Below are 22,274 nucleotides of genomic sequence, written 5' to 3' on the forward strand. Positions count from 1 at the left end.
CCCACCATGATGGCCGGCTAGGGAGATTTAACACAACGTACTTGCAATGCACACTCACCATTCTTTGGTGCTCACATCCCACTCGATCACCAGCTTCACATGTGCGGGACCACCAGGACCACCAAACTGAAGCGCTCTGCAGGAAGACAGAGCCATTAGATTTATGCTGCAGGCTCCAATGCAAGTAGCCTTGAATGGAATGATTCAGACAAGTGTATCCCAGAAAAAAAATGGGGAGTCCAGTTAGTCCTGGAGAATCTTGGTTCAGAAAGAATAAATCCATTGAAATTAACAAACAGTACTAACGTAGGTCCATTACTTTCAATGGGTATGAGATGAGCTTAGTTGGATAAAACCCATGGTTTCAAAGAAGCTTCATCTGGTGTTCCTTTGCTTACTGAGACACTTGTAACAGGGAAAGGGAACAGTGCACCAGGAAGCATCGAAGCCTCTGTTACTGCCGTACATTCCATGTCACTTTGACCTGTGGAGCTTGTTTCTGAAGATCCCCAACTCCAAACTGCTTCGGAAGTGTTTGGCAATTAATCAGCTCCTGCTTCTGGAATCCTGCTATGGAGGTTTGCCTCCTCGAAAGCCTCATATTGTATTGTTCATGCTTGTGCAAAGGGCTGCAGTGTGGGCATTATGGAGCCAGACCCTAGTTTGCATGAGGTCCAAATCCGAGGGCCTTCTGGTGGTTTCCTCACTGTGAGAAATGAAGCTACAGGGAACTTGGCAGAGGGTCTTCTTGGTAGTGGCACCTGCCCTGTGGAATGCCCTCCCATCAGATGTCAAGGAAATAAACAACTATCTGACTTTTAGAAGACATCTGAAGGCAGCCCTGTTTAAGAAAGTTTTTAATGTTTGGTGTTTTATTGCTTTTTTATTATTATTACTAATATTCTGTTGGGAGCTATGGGCATAAATAATGGGCGGGATATAAATAAGTTCTTCTTCTTCTTCTTCTTCTTCTTCTTCTTCTTCTTCTTCTTCTTCTTCTTCTTCTTCTTGTTGTTGTTGTAAACTATGGCCTTTTCCCATTTGTCCGACTCCCTCCCAAAGTATTTGGAATTCTGTGCATGTCTTTAGTGCTAGGGCTCAGCCCGGGAGGAGCTAAAGTAAGAATGAAGAATTCATCTCTGATCAGGTGCGAAGTGCCATTGAAAAAAACAACAACACACAGGCAATAACTGCAAATCTGAAATGAAGAACTAGGGTCCCCAGATCAGGGATCATGGCTGCTCGACTCCTTGGCAGGCTTCAAAACCAGGGCACATCTCTTTCTACAGATTAACCAACGGGAAGTAAAGCCTCTTTGCCATCACACACAGATCACAGAATTGTAGAGTTGGAAGGGACCCTGAGGATCATCTATTTCAACCCCTTGCAATGCAGGAATCAGGTGCCATTGTGTCACTAGTGTACACCTCTAGCCATCTGACTACTTCCTCATTGCAAAGCCCTGAGACCCGTTGGTGGGTCTGCTCTTCCCCACAGCAGCCACAATGTCCCCATTTTTGCTTTAAGAAGTCCAGGCGCAGGAGGCCTACTTGCATAGCTAGCAATAGGTTCAAGTACCTGCAGCCCTAAAGGGCAAGGATAGGGGCAGGCTAGGCTCATTGCTCCAATTCAGAGCCAAAGTTTAACCTTTTATCTTTCCTGCAACAGGCAACTCCCAGCCCCCAGCCTGGTGCTGTGGTGTGCCCATACCCACAGAAGAGATGCTTAGGTTGGGTTCTTGTTTCTTTCCGTTTAAACTCCATGCCCCTAACTCCCCAATGGGGATCGCCATAGAAGCCTCTGGGGGCCAGTGAGCAATGCAATTAGCAAGGGTGTGGCACATACACATGCACGGTGACAGCAGCCGGTTCACTTCTCTGCTTCCTGGGGACATTATCTGAGCTAACATTATCTTTTTTTTTCTTTTCTTTTTTTAATATATTTTATTAAGGGTTTTCTTGTTTTACAGTGTAAGTGTAATGCCTCGTATTTTTTTTTTTCCCCGTGTAACATTTTTACAAATCCATTTCATTTGTTGAGGCATTAGGGGGAGAAGAAAAAAGAAAAGGAAAAAAAAAAGAAGAAAGGAGGGTGGAAGGAGGGGAGATGGATGGGGGTGGGGTGGGGTAGCGGTGTTTCTATTATGCTTAATGTATGTAGTTTGGTGTCAGCGTGCTTGTGTTGTTCACTTGTGTTCCTTTGGTGGTGAGAGAGGTTGGGGTTGGCCTAGGATGTGATTGTTTGTTTGTGATTGGCTGTGGTGATCTTTGTTTTCGTGTGTGGGTGAGGTGGGTGGGTGTTTTGGATCAAGTTAGCCATATTGATTTGTATGCTGTTGGTGGATTATTGTCATTGTCCTGTTGGGCTGTGTATGTGATAAAGGGGAGCCATACCGGGGTGAAGGTGTCTTCTTCTGTTTGTCCCCGTGTCAGTTTCAGTTTGTTAGTTAATTTTTCTAGTAGGGCTGTTTCCCATACTATTTGGTACCATTGGTCCATGCTTACTCCTGACAGGTCTCTCCAGTGTCTGGTTATGGTGTTTCTGGCTGCTGAAAGTAGGTGGGTTATGAGTTCTTTGTGGAGTAAATGGGCATTGTTGTCTTGGAAGATGTTTAGTAGGGCCAAAGGGACGGTATCCGCAATATACAAAATACTACTCCAAAATCCCGCAAATCCCCTAGACGCAATCAAAAAACAATGGGAGAATGACATAGGCTATGAGATTAACCCCACTCAATGGACCAGAATGTGGTCTAAACCCCCCTTTAAATCCATATCAACGAAAAGAAAAGAACTCACACTGAAACTCACCTACAGGTGGTACCTAACACCAAGGAAACTAGCGCTAATACACCCAGGAACCTCACCAAAATGCTGGAGAGGGTGCACCTCCACAGGCACATACCTCCACATGTGGTGGGAGTGTCCCAAAATCCAGCTAACATTATCTTTGACTAGAATCCAGCTAGCAGCGGCAAGGCATTAATAATTCATCAGCCCCACCGCAATGGAACGACAGCAATGCACGTCCGGCTGGATGCTGCTGCTTCAGGACTGCCAGGCCTGGTGCGCAGCCTTGGTGCCAGGAGTTTGAAAGCAGGGAAGATGCCACGGAAGGAAATTAGATGCCCACCATCTATTTAGCTGCACCCACCCAGCAGGACCCCAGTTAAAATGGCCACCTGCCCGGTTTGTCAAGTCAAGGAAGGTAACCAGTACGAAATGGCCACACATAGCTCTGTGCGACACAACACCTGCCTTGCAGGCAGAAGGTTCGATCCTCAACAACATCTCCATGTGGGATTGGGAGACACTCCCTGTCTGAAACTACTAAGCTAGATGGATGCAATGGTCTGACTCAGTATATGGCAGCTTCCTAGGTTCTCGCATTTACACAGCCAATAGCAGTCTCCATAATATTGACCAGGAGAGAAATGACTGCTGGGAGGAGCACAGAGAGAAGAAACGCCATGTGTTTTAATGGTACAGTGTGTACACAGCTTAGGCTAAACAGGTCTTGGGGCCAACATCAATGCATCATGTTTAGATCAAATTTATGTTAGAGAGGCGACTTTGGTTGTTGTCCCACAACCACAGAAACCCTTTGAAACGTGTCTGAGCATCATCCAGAAGCATTCTTGGAGCTTGTTTATTCTGGATCATGTTTCATATCAGGTGTGGTGTTTTTACATCCTGCGTAAAACTGTTAAAAGTTTTACTTGAACGTGCCATCAAGCACCTGCACACTGATACCCACCCGGAGAAGAGGGAAGCTTAAGAATCTAAAGAAATGCAGTAGAGTGGTACCTCGAGTTACAATCGCTTCAGGTTACAAACTCTGCTAACCTGGAAGAGTTACCTCGAGTTGAGAACTTTGCCCCAGGATGAGAACAGAAATTGTGTGCCGGTGGCACAGCAGCAGCAAGAGGCCCCATTAGTGAAAGCACGCCTCTAGTTAAGAACAGTTTCAGGTTAAGAACGGACCTCTGGAATGAATTAAGTTCATAACTAGAGGTACCACTGTAATCCCTTATTACAACAGGAAGCTCTTCTTGGAGCCCAAGAGGAAGGAAGACGAATAGAGGTTGCTGCATAAAGTTAGGGAAGAAGAAGCTCAGTAAACAGGATCCATGACTAGTGAGAGAACAGAATAGGCAGGTCCTCAGTCCTCTGCTCTTTTTATCCCTCCAGTCACTTATTTCTAGCAGTATCTCTATGTCTGATCTCTTACCTGTCCACCGCTGGATGATAGAGAGGCCAGCTGTCCTGGGGAGAGAGGTAGCTGCAAAGCGCAGAGCCGCCAACCACTCGCACCTGGAACAGGCTCGGAGTAGCCTGAAAAAGACAAAGGAAGGGGAGAGAGAAGGAGTCAAAGGATCTGCTCTCCCTGGAAAAGACTTCGGATAAATCAGGGGCTCAGGGTGGGGCAAACAAGGGCAAAAACAATGAGGCAGCTGCACTGTGTGAAGAGTGCTGTGTGGCTAATCTTTTGTGTCGCATATCCTTTGGGAGTAAATCTAGGTGTCTCCAGCAGATTTTCAATGAGTATCTTACTACGGAATGGTTAACACAGTCTGTTTCTTCTGCAGGGAAGTTGGCTGCTGCCCCTCTTTAGCAATTGCAGGGGAAACGAGTGTTGAATCTGACTATGCTGAGATGATTGGATAAATCTGTTGTAGTTGTTGAGGTACACATTTCTCTAGTACTCAAACAGTTCACTATGGAGCTCATTTCTCAAAGACTCAAACGGTTCGCCATGCAATAGTATCTCAGCTCCAGCCAGTGTGACTACCAGTGTGAGCTATAAGCAAATAACACCTGGAGGGCTACAGATCCTCTTCACATCTATTTCTTAGGCTCACCCATCCTAAAGTCAGGTGTGTGGCTAGTAGACAATAAAACTCAGAGCATCCTTTTGTTCATACTATCAAGGGGGGAGGGTTGAAGAAAGAGTGGCAAAAGAAAGCTTCCTCTAGTTTTCCAGTACTTGCTTATGAGCGGAGCTGTGATTTCCATTTCCATTTCCAAACAGAAATAGGAGGTGATCAGTATTGTGGACTAATTAATCTAACACAAAGAGTGTGGGTCTGATAACGCACTTAAAGTAAATTGCATGTTCACACAGGCAGATGGATCCTATACGACGACAACCATCTCACTTGGCTCCCGCTCCATCCGAAAATTGTCTAGCATTCCACAACCTTTCCCCCCTGGTGCCAGTTGCAATTTCCCTGTTGTCATACAAATGGACTCATTTACTCCTCCCTCCCGCTCCATAATGCTGTTTTGTCATTAAAACCAGAGTATGATTAGCCAGTACATTCCAGATTTCATTATGTTTTGTGTCCAGCTCCCTCGTCTTCTTGACAGAGACTGTAATGAGACCTGATGAGGGGACAAATATGAATCCATTATCTTGACACTGTTCAGATTATAATCCACCCTCCCCTTGGACAGGTGTCAGAAAGAGTGATGTGCCCCCCACCTCAGCACCTCTTGTATTGGGGGTGGGAGCAGGGAGTAGCCAGCAACTCTGACCTCCCGCACCTCCTCCCCACCTCATCCCTGGCTTCTGCCAGCAGGAGTTGGTGTCCGCTTCAAAATTAGCCTTATTACATTCCTATCCACATGGAGCCGAGGAGGCAACAGCAGACCCAATGTTTATAGATCAGCCAATAAAACTGTACATTGCCATGAAGAGAATGCCACACTGGAAGTCTAAAAAGCTCAGAGAAAATAGGCAGAGTCTCTGGAGTGAGAACGACAGAGCTCCAATTATCCACCATTTGCAAGCAGGCTCCAGGATACCAGAAAAACATGGAGGACATATTTGACAAAGGTCAACTGATCAACATCACAGTTCCAGGAGGCAGTGTGTTCCAGGCCAGCTGGTATTTAAAGGATTCCTCATTTCCCTAGTGTAAAACAAACAGGACTTCCCACTGAGAGCTAGAGGTTCACGAGCTCATTCCTCCACATGACAAACACAGGACCCTGGACACACAGGGGACTGGAAAGGACAACCTCCTCATTGGAACCGGGTATCTGCACTCCCTGTTCCTCCTGTCCAGAAGTTCAAGACTTCACAACTGGGTCTCACCACCAGCACTGAGCAACAGGTTGTGCCTGGTCACTTCTAAACATACATTATGCAAACTGGTTAGTTTCGTTGTGCAAGACTTTGCTTGTTAACCAGGGAGAGAGCCAAATAGTTCTGCAGGGTGCATGCCCTCTGCCCCCATTATCTTGCCCACTGGAAATCCTGATCAATTTCTCTCTACTACTCCACCCCAATTTAAGACATTGCACAATATATTGCTGACACGTTGCTCTCCTTGCAACCATGCAAGCTAGAAACTCCAGACAGGCATTTTTAGGAGGAACCCAATAAGAAATTTTGCAGGGTCATTCTTAATCAGAAAATCAAACGCCCTTAGCCCTGCCTTTATCTATCTCGCTTTTCCTGACATGCTTAAGGATCCCCCCTTTTTTTACTCCCAGCCTTGATATACAGAATGGCAGATGAAGTTGATGGATTATATGGAGCTGGCGGAAATGACTGGCAGAATCCGAGACCAGGGAGAAGAGTCGGTGGAAGAAGATTGGAAAAAGTTTAAAGATTATTTACAGAATTATTGTAAAATTAATGAAGGCTAGAAAAATGATGGAATGAAGTTATATGGCTGTAGCAGAAATGTTAAAAGGAATTAGGTACAGATAGATTGTAAATGTATTAAAGGGAAAAAACAAGGTTAGAATATGTTAAGATAAATTACAGGACAGAAAACAGAGGAAGATGGAAAGGAATTGCTGAAACAGTTAATTGAAGTGGAATACAAAAAGGGAGGTGTGAGGAGGTCGCTGAAACAAGTGAACGAAAGTTATGATATCGAAATTAATGGATGTGTTTTTAATTGTTTTCGTTTTGTTTGGTTGATTCAATGTTTTAGGGTTTGGGTTGTGTGGTGTTTTGGTTTTTGTATTTGTATTGTATTGTATTGTATTGTATTGTATTGTATTGTATTGTATTGTATTGTATTGTATTGTTTATTCTTTTTCTTTTCTTTTGTAATCTTTAAACTGCTAATAAATATTATTTTTTTAAAAAAGATATACAGGATAAGAAAAATTGCTCTGCTCATGCATCACTTTTCTTATGTCTGGTCTTCAAAGTTGCAGGGCAGCAGAGCCACACCCACCCCGCCCCCCACTTACTTGCCTCCAAAAAGCCAGCTGGCTCCATTGCCTGCACTTCTATAAATATCCCTGGGGCAGCCATGAAAGCAGCAGAGGGCCACAGAGTTAATTAAATACCTGCATGTTTTAATTAAACCTAATTTAATGAAAACAGCTCTTTGGAACCAGGAACCCAGAACAAGCTGTGTTAAGTTACAAGGGGGCTTGTTAGCTCCTGATGTAGATGGCCTCCTTTTCAGCAGAAGCATGCAAAAGATGGCAGGGTGTGGGGTGTATAACTAGGGAGCATCTCCTAACAGCAGGAAGGGGATGGTGTGTGAGTGTCACTTTGTGACCAATACCCATTGGCAGCTTTACCTATGATGAACATGCTTAATCCTCTTTTAAAGTTATTTGATTTTGTGGCCATCATTTCATCAGGTGGGTGCAAATTCCAGTTTAACCATGTGCTATGTAAAGAAGGACGTCCTTAATCCATATTCAGTTTCATGGAATGTCCACGAGTTCTAGTTCTAGTTACAGGTAGGTAGCCGTGTTGGTCTGCCATAGTCGAAACAAAATTAAAAAATTCTTTCCAGTAGCACCTTAGAGACCAACTAAGTTTGTTATTGGTATGAGCTTTTGTGTGCATGCACACTTCTTCAGATACACTGAAACAGAAGTCATCAGACCCTTATATATAGTGAGAGGGTGGGGAGGGGTATTACTCAGAAGGGTGGTGGGAATGGGTGATTGACTGATAGGTGTGGTAAACCTGCTGATGACTGTTAATGACTGCAATTGGTCTTACAGGAAAAAGCAAGGGGTGAGATGGCTAAAAATAGCTTTATCATAATGAGATAAGAATCCAATGTCTCTATTCGGACCAGGTCTCTCCCTTGGTCATTCCAAGTGAGCTTTCCACCATTTGCCTTTTCTATTCTCTTAAAAAAATCAATCAATCAATCAATCAACACCTGTTGCCTAAGTCCATTTTTCTTGTTTTGCCACAGATATGCCCAACCCCCTGACTGATTCTTCACCTTATTAAATCTTTTGCCTCCTCAATATTTTCCTGGACACTGAACACTCTCAGTTCTTAACACCACATTATCAGGAAAGAAGATGACAGCTATTTGAATGAGATATGGAAGGCCAGACCTGTGGATAGTTCAGTTGGTAGAGCATGAGGCTGTTGATCTCAGGGTTGTGGGTTTGAGCCCCATGTTGGGTAAAAGGTTTCAGTTGCAGGGTTTGGATGAGCCTTATTGTCCCTCCCAATTCTACAACTCCATGATTCTATGAGGCACTTTTAAGCATGTGCAGCCCATTCATGCAACTGACAATTACTAGGAGCTCTCATCATGACATGTTAAAAATCACAAGTTTGCCCCTCAGGAGCTTGTCATGGTCTTGTTATTTACCTGTGAGGTCTGTTTGCAATTAGAACAGCCTCCCTTCAAATCCTATGGGGACTGCACAATGCTCTGCGAGCTTTACAAGGAGATTTTGGCTCTTGTGGGCTTTGGGCTATGGCCATTGATTTCTCCTTGAAGGAGAAGAGGCTCTGTTCCACAACAGGGAGTAAAATCCTACCATCAGTAGTACAGGAAAGCCCCACGGCCCACCGAAGTTCTGGAAGCTTCTACAAAAACCAGACACAACCTGCTCCCTTTCCAGAAGAAGGAGTTTTTACATGGTGAATTCCATGCTGGCAGAACGGCCTGCCTTTGCGTTGCAACATTTGCCTGCCTCTGTTAGTCTTCTCACCCTTCATATTTCAAGGTGACGGCCACGGGGAAGCCTTCCTGCTCGAGCCCTTGTGCAGTCTTTAAGCCAAGGTGTAGCAGTTGGCCTGCTCGTTTTGAAGCTGGTTATTATGAAGCCAATTCATTAAGACTTCATGGACCGCAAACCTCCACTCGCTGCCTGGACCGCAGCAGGGAAAACGTCTTGGCTCTCAACGCCTCCTGCAAGGGGCACAGTCTTGCTAGGTAGCTCCATCTTAATATTTCATGTCAAGCAGCTATGGGATGGCTCCCTTGCGGATGAACCGTGCTGCTGGCTCACCACTCTCCGTGACTCTTTTGCAAGATGAGCTGCTGCTGCTGCTGCTGCTGCCTTGACAGGGGAAGGGGGGGGGAGGCAGCGCACACAGCAGAAATGCCCAGTTGCTCTCACTTGTGCAGGCACTTGCCATTAAAGGACAGCTCGCTATAAACACCCAGCCTGCAGCTGGTGACTTTTGCTTGGTGCTTTTGTAATTACATTTAACTACTGAAATAAAATGCCAGTTACAGGTCTATTACATGTACCCCAGTGATGTCAGATGCTCAAAGCAAAGCAATCTGAGGAAGATCTGGTGAATATTCACTTGTAGCCAAATTCAGAATCACGAATGGAAACATAGGAAGCTGCTGTACTGAATCTGACCATCAGTCCGTTTAGTTTGGTAAACAGACTGGCAGTGGCTCTACAGGATTTCAGGTAGTAACCTTTTATAGCCTTTATCTGGAGATGGCAGGCACTGAACTTGGGTCATGCAAAGCATACACTCCACCCCTGAATTACAGCCCTTCCATCTTATAGGGTGGGTCCAAATGAAAACAATGGAAACCACCCTGATTGTTTTGGATCTGTGCGGATAACTACTCCATGCAGGAAGCTGTTCCCATGGAAAGGTTGACCATGTCTAAAATCCAATCTTCCCTGTCTACTGCAAATTTCATAGGCTTGAAGGGGCCTGTTAAGCTGCTGCACATACCAGGCTCACGACATAAAGGACTCTGCATGTGGTCAGATTTAAAAGGACAGCCATGTAGCTATTTGTTTGCTTTTATTTATTTTTCAGCCCACTCTTTCCTTGCCAAACCGTCCCAAGCAATGCTTGACTTTCGAGTCCATCCTAGGAGACACATCATTGGAAGGAATGAAGGTAGCCAAGTTTTAGTTAGACTGGTGGAATGAAGGTAACTTGAAACAGCATAAACTGTGCACATGCTAATGGCGTGTTTTAAGGCAGCTGCTGGGCTCAGGAAGGATGAATTTGTCCCCATGCCCTGATTCACTGACCAGGCACGTTAAGTAGGGGCATTATTTTCTTCTGAACAGTTCATTACTATGGGCCACCAGACAATGGACTTGCACAGATCAATGGGAAATGCTACAGTCTGCAATAGCAATATATTTCTTTCTGCTCTTCCAAAAGATAACCAATGGAGGAGAATGAATGATACACCGCAGGCTGCTCACCTTCATTTATAAAATGTACCTGGAATTTCTGGGGTTTTGTGGGTCTTAGGGGAAAACAGAATGTCCTGGAAATCATCTCTCTACATTTAGAATTCTCTCTCATTGCCCCATCTTTCTTACTTTGAAGCATGCCACTTCATGGGTTGAGTCCGGGAGCCCCTTAATCCCGAAATACATGAAGTGATAACAGAATGCCACTGAGCGTGGACAGAGTGTTTTTCACTCACTGCTGTGTAAGCACAGACACCCCATAAGCACCACTAGGGTGGGTCAACAAGCCATTATGGGAGTGGTTTTCCAGAGAGAACCGAGGTCCCAAATGTATATAAATGAACAACTGGACTTCCCATAAAGACTTTGGGATGCTGTGCTTTCCTGGGCATTGAGGTAGCTGTAATGATCACAGAATCATAGAGTCATCAAGTCCAACCCCCTCAAAGCAGAAATCACAATTAAAGCATCCAAGACAGACGGCCATCCAACCTCTGCTTAAAAACCTCCAATGAAGGTCCACCACCTCCTAAGGGCATCTGTTCCACTTCCAAACAGCTCTTACTGTCAAAGTTCTTCCTGGTGTTTAGTCAGAATCTCCTTTCTTGTAACTCAAAGCCATTGGTTCAAGTCCTACCCTTCAGAGCAGACGAAAACAAGCTTGTTCCACCTTCCATGTTACAAGCTGCTTGAAGATGACTATCATATATCCTCTCAGTCTCCTCTTTCCTAGGCTAAACATACCCAGGTCCTTGAACCATTCCTCATAAGGCTTGGTTTCTGGGCCCTTAATGAAATAGAACATTATTTTCGGCAACACCCTCATTTGGAGCAATGGCTGAAATGGCTTGCAGGAGGCAAGGAGAGTCTTGGCACCCAGTTCATGCTACCCTGAGGCCCCTGGGGCTGATGAGCACAAAACCACCACCCTCCACTTTTTGTCACAAATTACACTGGAAATGATGGGCTCTGGAGATGAATCTGGAGAGCACCTCTTCCAGATAGAAAGCCTACTGTTTTCAGTGTTCGACTAGGTAATTTAGCTATAGAAGCTGAAATAAAAATAAAAATAGCAGTACTATATGCCTGGCACATCTTCTTCCGGACAGGGGCACACAACACTTCACAGATCACAAAGAAGCACATCAACTTGCTATCTGCAAGCACAGGAGGGGCAGGCAAGAGCTGGGCCACACATCAGGATCAAACACTGGGAAATGCCTGCTGTAGCCATCAGTTCTTCTGCAGCTACCCTCTCAAAGCCTTCAGCAAAAAGATGAGAGCGTGCCCCCAGCCACAGTGTTCACAAGGGGCCAGCTTAGTCATCCCTTCCAATTACCTTCCTGAGTACATTGCTTTGCTTCCACCCATATAAATGAATGGTGTCTATTCGCTCCTATGAGAAAAAAGTAGAGAGACAAACTGCTGTGCGGCACTTCTGGACTACCACTATCACCACCAACACAGGCACAGAGAAACACCATGCAGGAGTCCCTGCCACCCCTCATAATGGTAGCTCATGTGTAGCAGTGGGGGCTCATGGAGGGGTGGGGTGGCAGAGACAGTGGTATCCTCCCAGAGATGCTCCTCAAAAGGACGCGATGCAGCAGTGGTGAGGTTGAGGGAGCATTGGGACAACAGCCCTATACACACTCCTCTGGGGCTGTCACTGCTGCTGCCCCATACCTCCCCTAACTTTGCAGCTACCGTCTCACTTCACCCCATCCCTGTTCCCAGTGAGCACATCGCTGTTGCCAGGAGGGTACCACTGCTTCTGGTGTCCCAGCCAACATAAAAGGGAAAACATGAGTCCTTGCCAAACATTCAGCGTGAACACAGACGGGAGGAAATGTCTATTTATAAACATACAACCCCTGAGAATGCTTTTTTCCACTCATTGCATGCAATAGGCAGTGTTTATTGCCGCAGTTTTTATTTCCAAATGTTCGGTTTGGAAGAAACAGAGGGGATTAGGAGGCCGGAAGCAGGATTCTCTCCCCTCCGAGAGTACTACACGGTGTCAATCATGCCAGGGAAAAAGACCTGCCAAGCATCTACAAGTGACTACCCTGGATCTGGATGCAATAATCAATCTTCATTTTGCACAGGAATTTAATTTTAGGTCCCTTGTGGCAACCAATTATGATTTAATAAGCTGTAATTTAATTAAAACGCTACCCACTTAGAGCAACTCCAAAAGGCAAGTAACAGACACACAAAAATATGACACTTAAACTAAATCATTTTTCCCCTATGAGGAATTTAGTGTCTTCAGAACTAGATCAAAAGTTTATAATTTTGTCACTGTGCCTTGTTGTAAGTAAGTCCAAGTATGTGTAATGGAAATAAAGCACATTTTCCCCTGCCTTCCTTTCCTTTCCTCTGTCCTTTCTTTGCTATTGTCAATCTATATTCCAGTTTGTAAGCCTCTTGAGGCAGGGACCTGCTCTCTTATATAGAGTAAAGCACCATGTAACACCAATTCTGTGCAACCTTCACTGGCTGCCAATGCCAGGGCCAATTTAAGGTTCTGATGTTAACACTAAAAACCCTAAACAACTTTGAGCCCAAGTACTTTGAAGGAGTGCCTCTCTTGGTACCTGTCAGCCAAGGTACTGAGATCTGCTGCCGGTGGCGGGGGTCAGAGCACTGCTCATGATCCCAAAACGCAGGACGGGGACTTTTCAGTGGTGGCATCCTGCCCATAAAGTGACCCCACCCAGGATGTTTTGGTTGTCACCCTCTTTACTGAGTTTCTGACAGTCATAAGTCACATCTCTTCACTTGGGTCTTTGGGAGACTTTGATGCTGTTCTGCATTGATTTGGTTGCATTAATTAAGGTGAAGGCCAGATTATTGTTCTACATTACTACGTTTTTGTGTGCTACGACGGAACTCATTGTTTTAATGATATTTCTCCACACTGCCCCACGATGCTTGCTGATGAAGGGTAGTTAAGCAAATAAACAATTTGAAATGGAAAAGAAATATACAAATAACTACAGCTACAGGCCAATAATTGCCTGTAAGTGGAGGCAGTTTCCCCTGCCCCATCATGATTTGTGACTTGGGAGAGCGATGGCTGCTTCCTAAGGGATTTGGGGCAGAGGTTAGGATGACCCAAGAGCTCCCTGGCATGCTTACTGACTCTTGGCACTCTGTTCCTGCTTAATTTTTGCTGTGAGTACAGTATGTTCTGTAAGAAGCTGCTACCCTTCAAACATTGCATCTCTCCTACTGCCAGGAGCAGGAGAAACAGGGCAGATGCAACAGTGCCTGGACAGCAGGATGGACTCACCTGTACTTGGGCCTCCCTTCTCATCAGATAGCGCATTTTGCCCAGGATGCACTGCTGAAGCTGATCCCACAACATGGCTCTGTCTTCCCGCATCAGTAAAGGTGGGCCAAACCTGAAAAACACATTAGAGAATTGCTGTAGGTTGTGCAAAGAAACTAGCCTTCGGGTGCCTTTTGCTCACTTAGTGATACAAAAGAAGCCAAGACATCACTCACTCCCTGGCAGAGGTATCTAAATTTTAAAGTTACTTCCCAATGAAATGAAGGGTGGAATTCAACATCACATTAATTTGATCATGCCAGCAGGGACTTATTTCAGAATAGCCGACTGCCAGAGTTCAGAAAGAAAGATCCTCTAAATTTCCAACTTCTCCTCCTCCATCACCCATCATTTTGCTCAGGCCCATTGCTCTCCGTAAAATGCAACTACATTTCAGATGTCAGGGGACAACGGAGCAGCATCTCTGAGGTTGGGATGATATTCTTCCCAGGCTGCTACCCAACTGGAATGTTACCATTCAGGACCTTCTGCTGACCCTAGACAATGGGCAGCCAGAAAACTAAAGTCCCATTGCTGTTCCTGGGTAGGAAAAGAGCATCCTGCACTCAAGCCACTAATATAAATGCCTGCACTTTTTAAAGCATTCACACCAACGTGCTTCTTGACCTGGGGAAGGACCATAGCTCAGTGATAGAATATAACCTTCTGTGTATAAGGTCCCAGATTCAATCCCTAGCAACTCCAGGAAAGGCTGGAGACGACCCCTGTCTGAAACCCTGGAGGGTCACTGCCCATTAGTGCAAACTATACTGAGCAGGATGGATTCAGTGGTCTGACTTGCTCTAAGGCAGCTTCCTATATTCCCTATGTTTGTTCAGCCAGTTCTCCCCAACTGATATTACCTGAGAAGGGAAGAATGATTAAGGGGTGACTGGTTGAGCATTCATGTTTTCTTGAATGGCTGACAGTGGTGGTGGCGGTTACATTACCAATCTCAGCTTTCTCTATGTAGACTAAAGGGAAGTTCATCAAGACGAAGGGTGCAAGACCAGCAGGAGGCAGTGCAGGCAAAGGATTGAGGGAAACGGTCTCTCTGTGCTCTCACCCTGTTGTATGTTTCGCCAGTCCTCTGCATCAGTCAGCTTTACTGGGTGCAAGAAAGCTCCCCAAGCATTATCCAATGTCGTGATGAGACGTGAAAGCACAAACTAAGAGAATTCTGAAATAACTCGATCGGTTTTGCAAGAGGGGTAAACTAAGAGGTAAACTACTATGAGGAATCTATGCAAATAAATGATCTTGCGTGGGTCTCTGGCATAATACTCGACCAGTTCCCCAGTGTTCTAGAAAATCTTGTTTGGCCATTTCCAAAGCAGATTACAAACTTGGCATGCTAGTCACCTGTGATATATAAAAACAGGTGGGCTGGATAACCTGGAAATGCTTCAAGTCATCTATTGCCAATCAAAATGTCATGTCTGGGAAATTTTGTATTTTATGGCAGATATTTGCTCAGGACTTTCCACTGATTCATCATTCTCATCAGGTGTGATCAGATCTTGTACTCCACAGTCTACTATGAAATGGGCGGGAAGGAGTTGAACAAATTTAGGCTGAGGGCAGGCGGGCTTAGGAACTATGCAAATCGACTAAATGGAAAGCTAAATCTTATTTCCACTTCAAAGCCAAGATAATTGTTTGAGGGAAAGCCTAGGCTGGCCAGATAGTCTGCATGAAAGATTTGGGGCAGGCAAGTCTTCTACTGTAAAGGCTAACTTTCTTTGGCAAAATATTTTCTTTTTGGGTTAAAAAACCCCAAAAAAACCTCCACATAGCCCTTTACTAGTTCTGTAACTAAAGGCAAATGAAACTTGGTCTCATATATCCATCCCAGGAGCAGAAAAAACTGTGTGTGTTTTTCTGCTTTCTTTATTTTCCATGCTAAAACGATTTTGCTTGTTTTGAAAGTATATAATTTATTTCTTTATGAATCTAAACATATTTGACCTAGGGATTCAAGAGACTGCACTTTTTGATCTGAACTGCTTGATCCCATGCTCTTAAAGGTTCCCCAGGCTGAAAGTTGACAGCTGGGCACTCAAAACTCTGGTGGTGCCAGCGTAACTCTCAGCCAGACTTGACAGATTGGAACTCCAGGCTCCTTTGGCCAGCTTGCAGAACTCAAAAGACTCAGTCTCCTAAGAGCTACAAAGAGAATTAATGGAAATGATAGGAAGAGAAGCCAGGAAAACCTCTCTCCCTTCAAAATCAAATAAGGTGGGAAAACAAGCAAACCACTTGATCTATTGGAAACATATACCCTCCAGTTCCAGTTTAGGGTGGCTAGTCACACATTGCCACAAAAGGGGTGGGGAATGCATCTCCAGAAGAGGTTTGCATACACAAATTTACATTTCTAAATGCAAATTCAGAAATGATTACCATTAATTTAAACAGAAATGCAACATAATGGGCATGACAATGTACTCAAAGCTCATGTTTCCCCCCCCAAAGAATTCTGGTAACTGTAGTTACAGTAGGGGTGCTGGGAATTGTAGCTCTCTGAGTGGAAAACAACAACTCCCAGGATTCTCTGGGGAGAAGACATGTGCTTTAAATGTATGGCGTTTGCACAAGTGACCTCTTTGCCTGCTTAATCTGATATCCAGCTGCTAACTGTTGATGGGCAACTTCAAGACCTCTGCTGACCCATCTTAAGGTTCCTGTAAAATAGATGACCCTTCAAAGAGAAAACCGCCCCCCCCATATAGAGGACTGTCCTCTGAAAAAATAGGAGACATGGCTACCATCACCACCCATTTGCGGCAACATGACAGAACCAAAAGTGTAGATTCAAGTAAGTTCCTGGTACCTTCTCCTCTAATGCATCTTATAAGCTCTTTTCTTGTTCTGACAACTATTAGTACCCCATTTCCTGAGCCCTGCAATCTGCGTGTGCTGTTTGGCTGAATAAATGGGGTACAAAAAGGACAGACAAAAGTTCTAGGAATCAAGCCATATAGTTCTTGTCCCTGCAAAAGCACTTGGGTTGGGAGGAGGGGGGAGGGAGCCATGCCTAAGTAACACGGAAATATTGCTAGATAAATTGCCCTCCATAAAGCTCAGCATGTTACAAGCCGTTTCCCAGCCGATGACTGGTTTATTAGCCACTGCAAGCATGCAAAGCGTTACTTAATGACATTTGGGATGTGCAATGTGAATTCATTACCCGCCTACAGTGCATTTGCATCCAATCGCCCTCCCGCAAGCTCCTCGCAGCCATCAGTGGCTGGTAAACCGAGTGCAGCTCTTCCCCCCCACCTCCATCCACGTCTCCAGCATGGGAAAGAAATGGGCTTTTGAAGGAACAAGTGGCACACCGGGCAGAACACTGCTGCAGGCCAAATGGTCCAAAGCGCAGCTCAGGGCACTCGGTGGTTGTTTCTCCAGACCTGCTGCACAGCTTGATTTGGCTGAAGCGACAGCGCTCCCATTCCAAGCCCCTTCGTCACCAAGTGGAGACAATTAACTTGCCACTAGGCTTGCTTTATCAGAGCTCAACATTAATGTTACACAGCCCAGATGTTGTGCCAAATGACACAAAGGAAACTGCTCTTAACAAGCCCAGCTGCTGCTTCTGTGATTGCTTCCGGCTTTTTCTGAGCTGCTAATCAGCAAGCTGGGATCTAGAAGACAAAAAAAACAAGCAACGAACTAACTCTCAAGTTCGAAGTCCCATCCCTCTGAAAAGGCCTCTGTGAGCCTGAGAGTAACAGGGGATGGCCAAGTGCCCATTTCAGGAAAGGCACCTAAGAAACTGTGTTATGCTGCGTCAGACCATTGGTCCATCTAGCTCCGTTATTGTCCACACTGACTGGCAGTGGTCCTCCAGGGTTTCAGACAGGGAGTCTCTCCTAGCCCTACCTGGTGATGCTAGGAATTGAACCTGGGATCTTTGGCATGCAAAGCTGAAGCTCTGCCACTGAGACACAGTGGCAGAACTCTTAACCGTTCTAGCAAGAGCTTTCCTGCTGGGCAGGACTTACCGCACGGCCTGCTGCCCTGCCCCAGCCACATTACAGACAAGGAGCAGGATCCTGCCCCCTCCGCCATGGTGCAGGAACTCCGATGAAATGGCCCCGTTATGAGCCAAGCGCTGGCCTTCAGGCTCAGAAGAGTTGGGAGAGGATGGGAGGCTGTGGGGACAACCTGGGAAAAGGAAAGAATAACACACATGAGTAAATCCCCAAGGCATCCCTCTCCTCTACTGGACAACTACTTTGGGAATGGCTTAAAAAAGAACATAGGGAGAGCTGATGGATCAGGCCAATGGTCCATCTAGCCCAGCATCCTAGAGCAGCATCTGGGAAGCCTGCAAGAAGGACGTGCACACAATTGCGCTCTGCCTACCTGCGATTCCCAGGAACTGGTACTCAGAAGCATAGCTGCCTTCAGTCATGGACACAGGGCATAGCCATCATGGCTGCTATCCATGGATAACCCAACCTTCCATGAATTTGTGCAATGTTCTTTTAAAGCCATCAAAGTTGGTGGCGATCAGCTTCTCCTGGGGGAGTGAGTTCCAAAGTTTAACTATGAGCTTTTAATATCATTCAGGTATACTGAGCCGAGGCCATTTAAACGTCAGCACCAACACTTTGAATTGTGCTCAGAAATGTGCTGGGAGCCAGTGAAGAACCTTTAGGACAGGTGTTATGTGGTCCTGGCAGCTACTCTCAGTCACCAGTCTAGCTGCTGCATTGTGGATTAGCTGCAGTTTCCGAGTCACTTTCAAAGGTAGCCCCACGCAGAGCGCATTGCAGTAGTCCAAGCAGGAGATAACCCGAGTATGTGTACTACTCTGGTGAGACAGTGTGCCGGTAGGTAGGATTTCAGCCAGCGTATCAGATGGAGCTGGTAGACAGCTGCCCTGGACACAGAATTAACCTGCACCTCTAAGAACAGTTGTGAGTCCAAAATGACCCCCAGACTGGTCCTTTAGTTACCCCATTCAGGACCAGGGAGTCTCCCATACTTGCCTGCCCCCTGTCCCCCAGAAACAGTACTTTTTACTTATCAGGATTCTATCTCAACCCAATAACACCCATTCATCCTCCAACTACCCCCAGACAATCACATAGGACATTCACTTCCTTCACTGGTTCTGCTTTAAAAGACAGGTAGAGCTGGGTATCACCTGCATATTGGTGAACACTCAAGCCCAACCCCCTGAGAGAGAGCCAGTGTGGTGTAGTGGTTAAGAGCGGTAGTCTCGTAATCTGGGGAACTGGGATTGCGTCTCCGCTCCTCCACATGCAGCTGCTGGGTGACCTTGGGCCAGTCACACTTCTTTGAAGTCCCTCAGCCCCACTCACCTCACAGAGTGTTTGTTGTGGGGGTTGAAGGGAAAGGAGAATGTTATCCGCTTTGAGACTCCTTAAAAGGGAGTGAAAGGCGGGATATCAAATCCAAACTCTTCTTCTTCTTCTGATGATGATGATGATGATGACCCCCCCCAATGGTTTCATATAGATGTTGAAAAGAATTGGGGAGAGGATGGAGCCCCAAGCCACCCCAGAAGTGAGCACTCAGGGGTCTGAACACTCATCCCCACACACCACCTTCTGGACAAGCCCAGGAGGAAGGAGTGGAACCACTGAATAACAGTGCCCCCAGCTCCCTCCCACCCCCATACCATTGTAAATAAAACCCATGAGAGCTGCAGGGTTGGGGGGAAGCTTCCTAATTATAATAGATAGCAAGGGAATAAGATGACTCGAGATTTGCAGGCTCTCAATTTCCAGAACTTTCATAGAAAATCTAGACACAGATCATCCGAAATTCATAAGATATAGGACATATTGCCTTAGAACAAAGGTTTAACAAAATGATTCAGATTAATCCCTTCCAGATCTGCGATTCTGCAAGGAAGAATAAATATTAACACTCTCAACAAGTTGGTGTCTATTATCACCAGCAATAAACGCTCACGCATAATCAGTCCAATCTGCACCTCCAATTTTCAGCTAGATCTGTCCACCTCCCCAGATCTGGGCTGCGCAATTCATCAAAACCACCTGGCAACAGGGCTGTCCAAAAGGCAGGATTGCCATGAACTTCATCTCCCGGATCTGCGTGCGCTGTCTCCTCTGATGTTTTTCAATTAAGGCCTCTTGTTTAGCCCGGAGAGGCAATAAATCACTGCCACGACACTTTGTCTCCAGTTTTCCTTCTCATTTTGCATATAAAAGCTAATCCATCCCAAAATGCAGCCATAAGTGCCAAGGATCAGCTCATCCCCATTCTCCTCTCAGCACCCGGCTTCTTCCCCACCAAACTGCCCTCTTGAAGCCTCAGCCTTGCAAAGTCCATATCCTGTATACCTGAAGGAGCGTCTACACCCCCATCATTCAGCCCGGACACTGAGATCCAGCGCCAAGGGCCTTCTGGCGGTTCCCTCATTGCGAAAAGTGAGGTTACAGAGAACCAGGCAGAGGGCCTTCTCAGTAGTGGTGTCCGCCCTGTGGAACGCCCTCCCTTCAGATGTGAAGGAAATAAACAGCTATCTTATCTTTAAAAGACATCTGAAGGCAGCCCTGTTTAGGGAAGTCTTTAATATTTAATGCTGTATTGTTTTTAACACTTGATTGGAAGCCGCCCAGAGTGGCTGGGGAGGCTCAGCCAGATTGGCGGGGTATAAATGGTGAATAATTATTATTATTATTATTATTATTATTATTATTATTATTATCATCATCCAGGGAAGTATCTCAAAATTCACAGCTGCGGGATTCTCAAATCGGACCTGACCCCACCCCCACTCACCTCCCCCTCTCCACCTCTCCCCCCCCCTTTTTCTTCCTAAAGTCTCAACAAACAAAACTGATCTGTAAAAAAATGTTACTTGGAGAGAGAGAGAGAGAGAGAGAGAGAGAGAGAGAGAGAGAGAGAGAGATATTACACATACCTTTGTAAACCAAGAGAATTTTTAATAAAAATACATTAAAAAAAAATTGGGATGAACTTGGAAGTCACGTTTGGCTCATTTATCAAATCATCAGAATGAAGCAGTAATGTGCTTTCCGGCCTGTGGCTCCGCTTCAGGCTGAAGGCAGGGGTTACATGTTTGAATGCTTCCTCTCCCCCCCACCCCCGCCACACACACTGAAACAGACTCAAACACCTGTAATATATGATCTAGTTGAGATCCCTGTGTTGCAGGGGATTGACTAGATGACCCCTTTCCAACTCTACAATTCTATTACTCTATGATTCTACACAGAGCAGGTGGAAGCATGTCGAATATTTATTATTGTTTCCCAAAAAAACTTCTGGGTTTCTTTAGAAGAGGCACCATCGTTCCCCTTTGCCTCTCTTTTCTTTTCTTGTTCTTTGCAGGCTTTTAGCCTCACTACACCCTCCTGCCACTCCAGGATTCACAACACCTCCCAGCTCCCTGACTTGGAGCTTGTTATGTACTGAGTTGAATAGGATCCAAACTGCAGCAGTCTGATTGGTCCTAGAACAATAGGATCCAAATTGCAGCAGTCTGATTGGTCCTAGAACAATAGGATTCAGAATGCAGCAGTCTGATTGGTCCTAGAACAATGCAGCAGTATGATTGGTTGGCAGGAAACACCCAATCATGCTCCAGATATAAGTGAATCCACAACCTGATTGGCTTACAGTAGAATTCCAGAATTAGCCAATCATGTGCAGCCCATTGTGTAAATAATGTATATAAAGCAGATACTTCGAGGGGGCATGCATTCATTCCTCCTCACCACTATGAGCTGAATAAGAGCATGAAATCACTTTGTGACTCTGAGTATATTTCAGAGCTCTTTGGATCTCTAGTGGCATTTTACAGACTGTAAAACCAATTTATCTTGATTCAGAGCCTGACCTTTTGAAGCACGGATGGCTTGGCTGCCTGCCAGGTCCATGGGAGGCTAAAAATAACTTCTTGTATTAGTCACAAAACAGAGATGGGCCCCCTTTTGGCAACACACTAATTATAAAACTGTATTGATCACAGGTCTGCCATGTGGAGGATGGAGCAAGCTTGTTTTCTCCTGCTCCAGAGGCTAGGGCCCAAACCAATGGATTCAAAGTTACAAGGAAGGAGATTACAACTAAACATCAGGAAGAACTTACTGACAGTAAGAGCTGTTCGACAATGGACAGAGGTGGTGGAGTCTCTTTCCTTGGAGGTTTTTAAGCAGAGGATGGGTGGCCTTCTGTGATCTAGGCTGATCTAGTTGAGATCCTTGCATTGCAGGGGGCTGGACCATATGACCCTCTGGTCCCTTCCAATGCTACAATTCTACAATCCAAGTGAGTCTCTAGAGCAGCCTTTCTCAACCTGTGGGTCCCCAGATGTTGTTGGACTACAACTCCCATCACCTCTAGCTAGCAAGGCCAGAACTCAGGGATGATGGGAGTTGTAGTCCAACAACATCTGGGGACCCACAGGTTGAGAACCGCTGCTCTAGAGCAACAACATCAGGAGTTCCCAAAAATCATTGTCCCCAAAAGGTACCCAAAGCACACAGCGG

The 22,274-nt window shown here is 45.6% G+C and overlaps 1 protein-coding gene across 2 annotated transcripts in view; it reads right to left on the minus strand.

The window, feature by feature from the left end:
- The window catches only part of USP43 (ubiquitin specific peptidase 43), a 90,676-nt gene that overhangs the window by 7,979 nt on the left and 60,423 nt on the right, over nucleotides 1–22,274 (minus strand). For both annotated transcript variants that reach the window (XM_079965920.1, XM_079965919.1), the window contains 4 exons: nucleotides 17,763–17,925; nucleotides 13,717–13,828; nucleotides 4,231–4,334; nucleotides 59–136 (listed from right to left, as the gene is read on the minus strand). In XM_079965920.1, the coding sequence (XP_079822046.1) occupies nucleotides 59–136; nucleotides 4,231–4,334; nucleotides 13,717–13,828; nucleotides 17,763–17,925 (457 nt within the window). The remainder of the gene's footprint in view (nucleotides 1–58; nucleotides 137–4,230; nucleotides 4,335–13,716; nucleotides 13,829–17,762; nucleotides 17,926–22,274) is intronic.

The sequence above is a fragment of the Podarcis cretensis genome (assembly GCF_951804945.1).
Source record: "Podarcis cretensis genome assembly, chromosome: 2".
Classification (NCBI taxonomy): domain Eukaryota; kingdom Metazoa; phylum Chordata; class Lepidosauria; order Squamata; family Lacertidae; genus Podarcis; species Podarcis cretensis.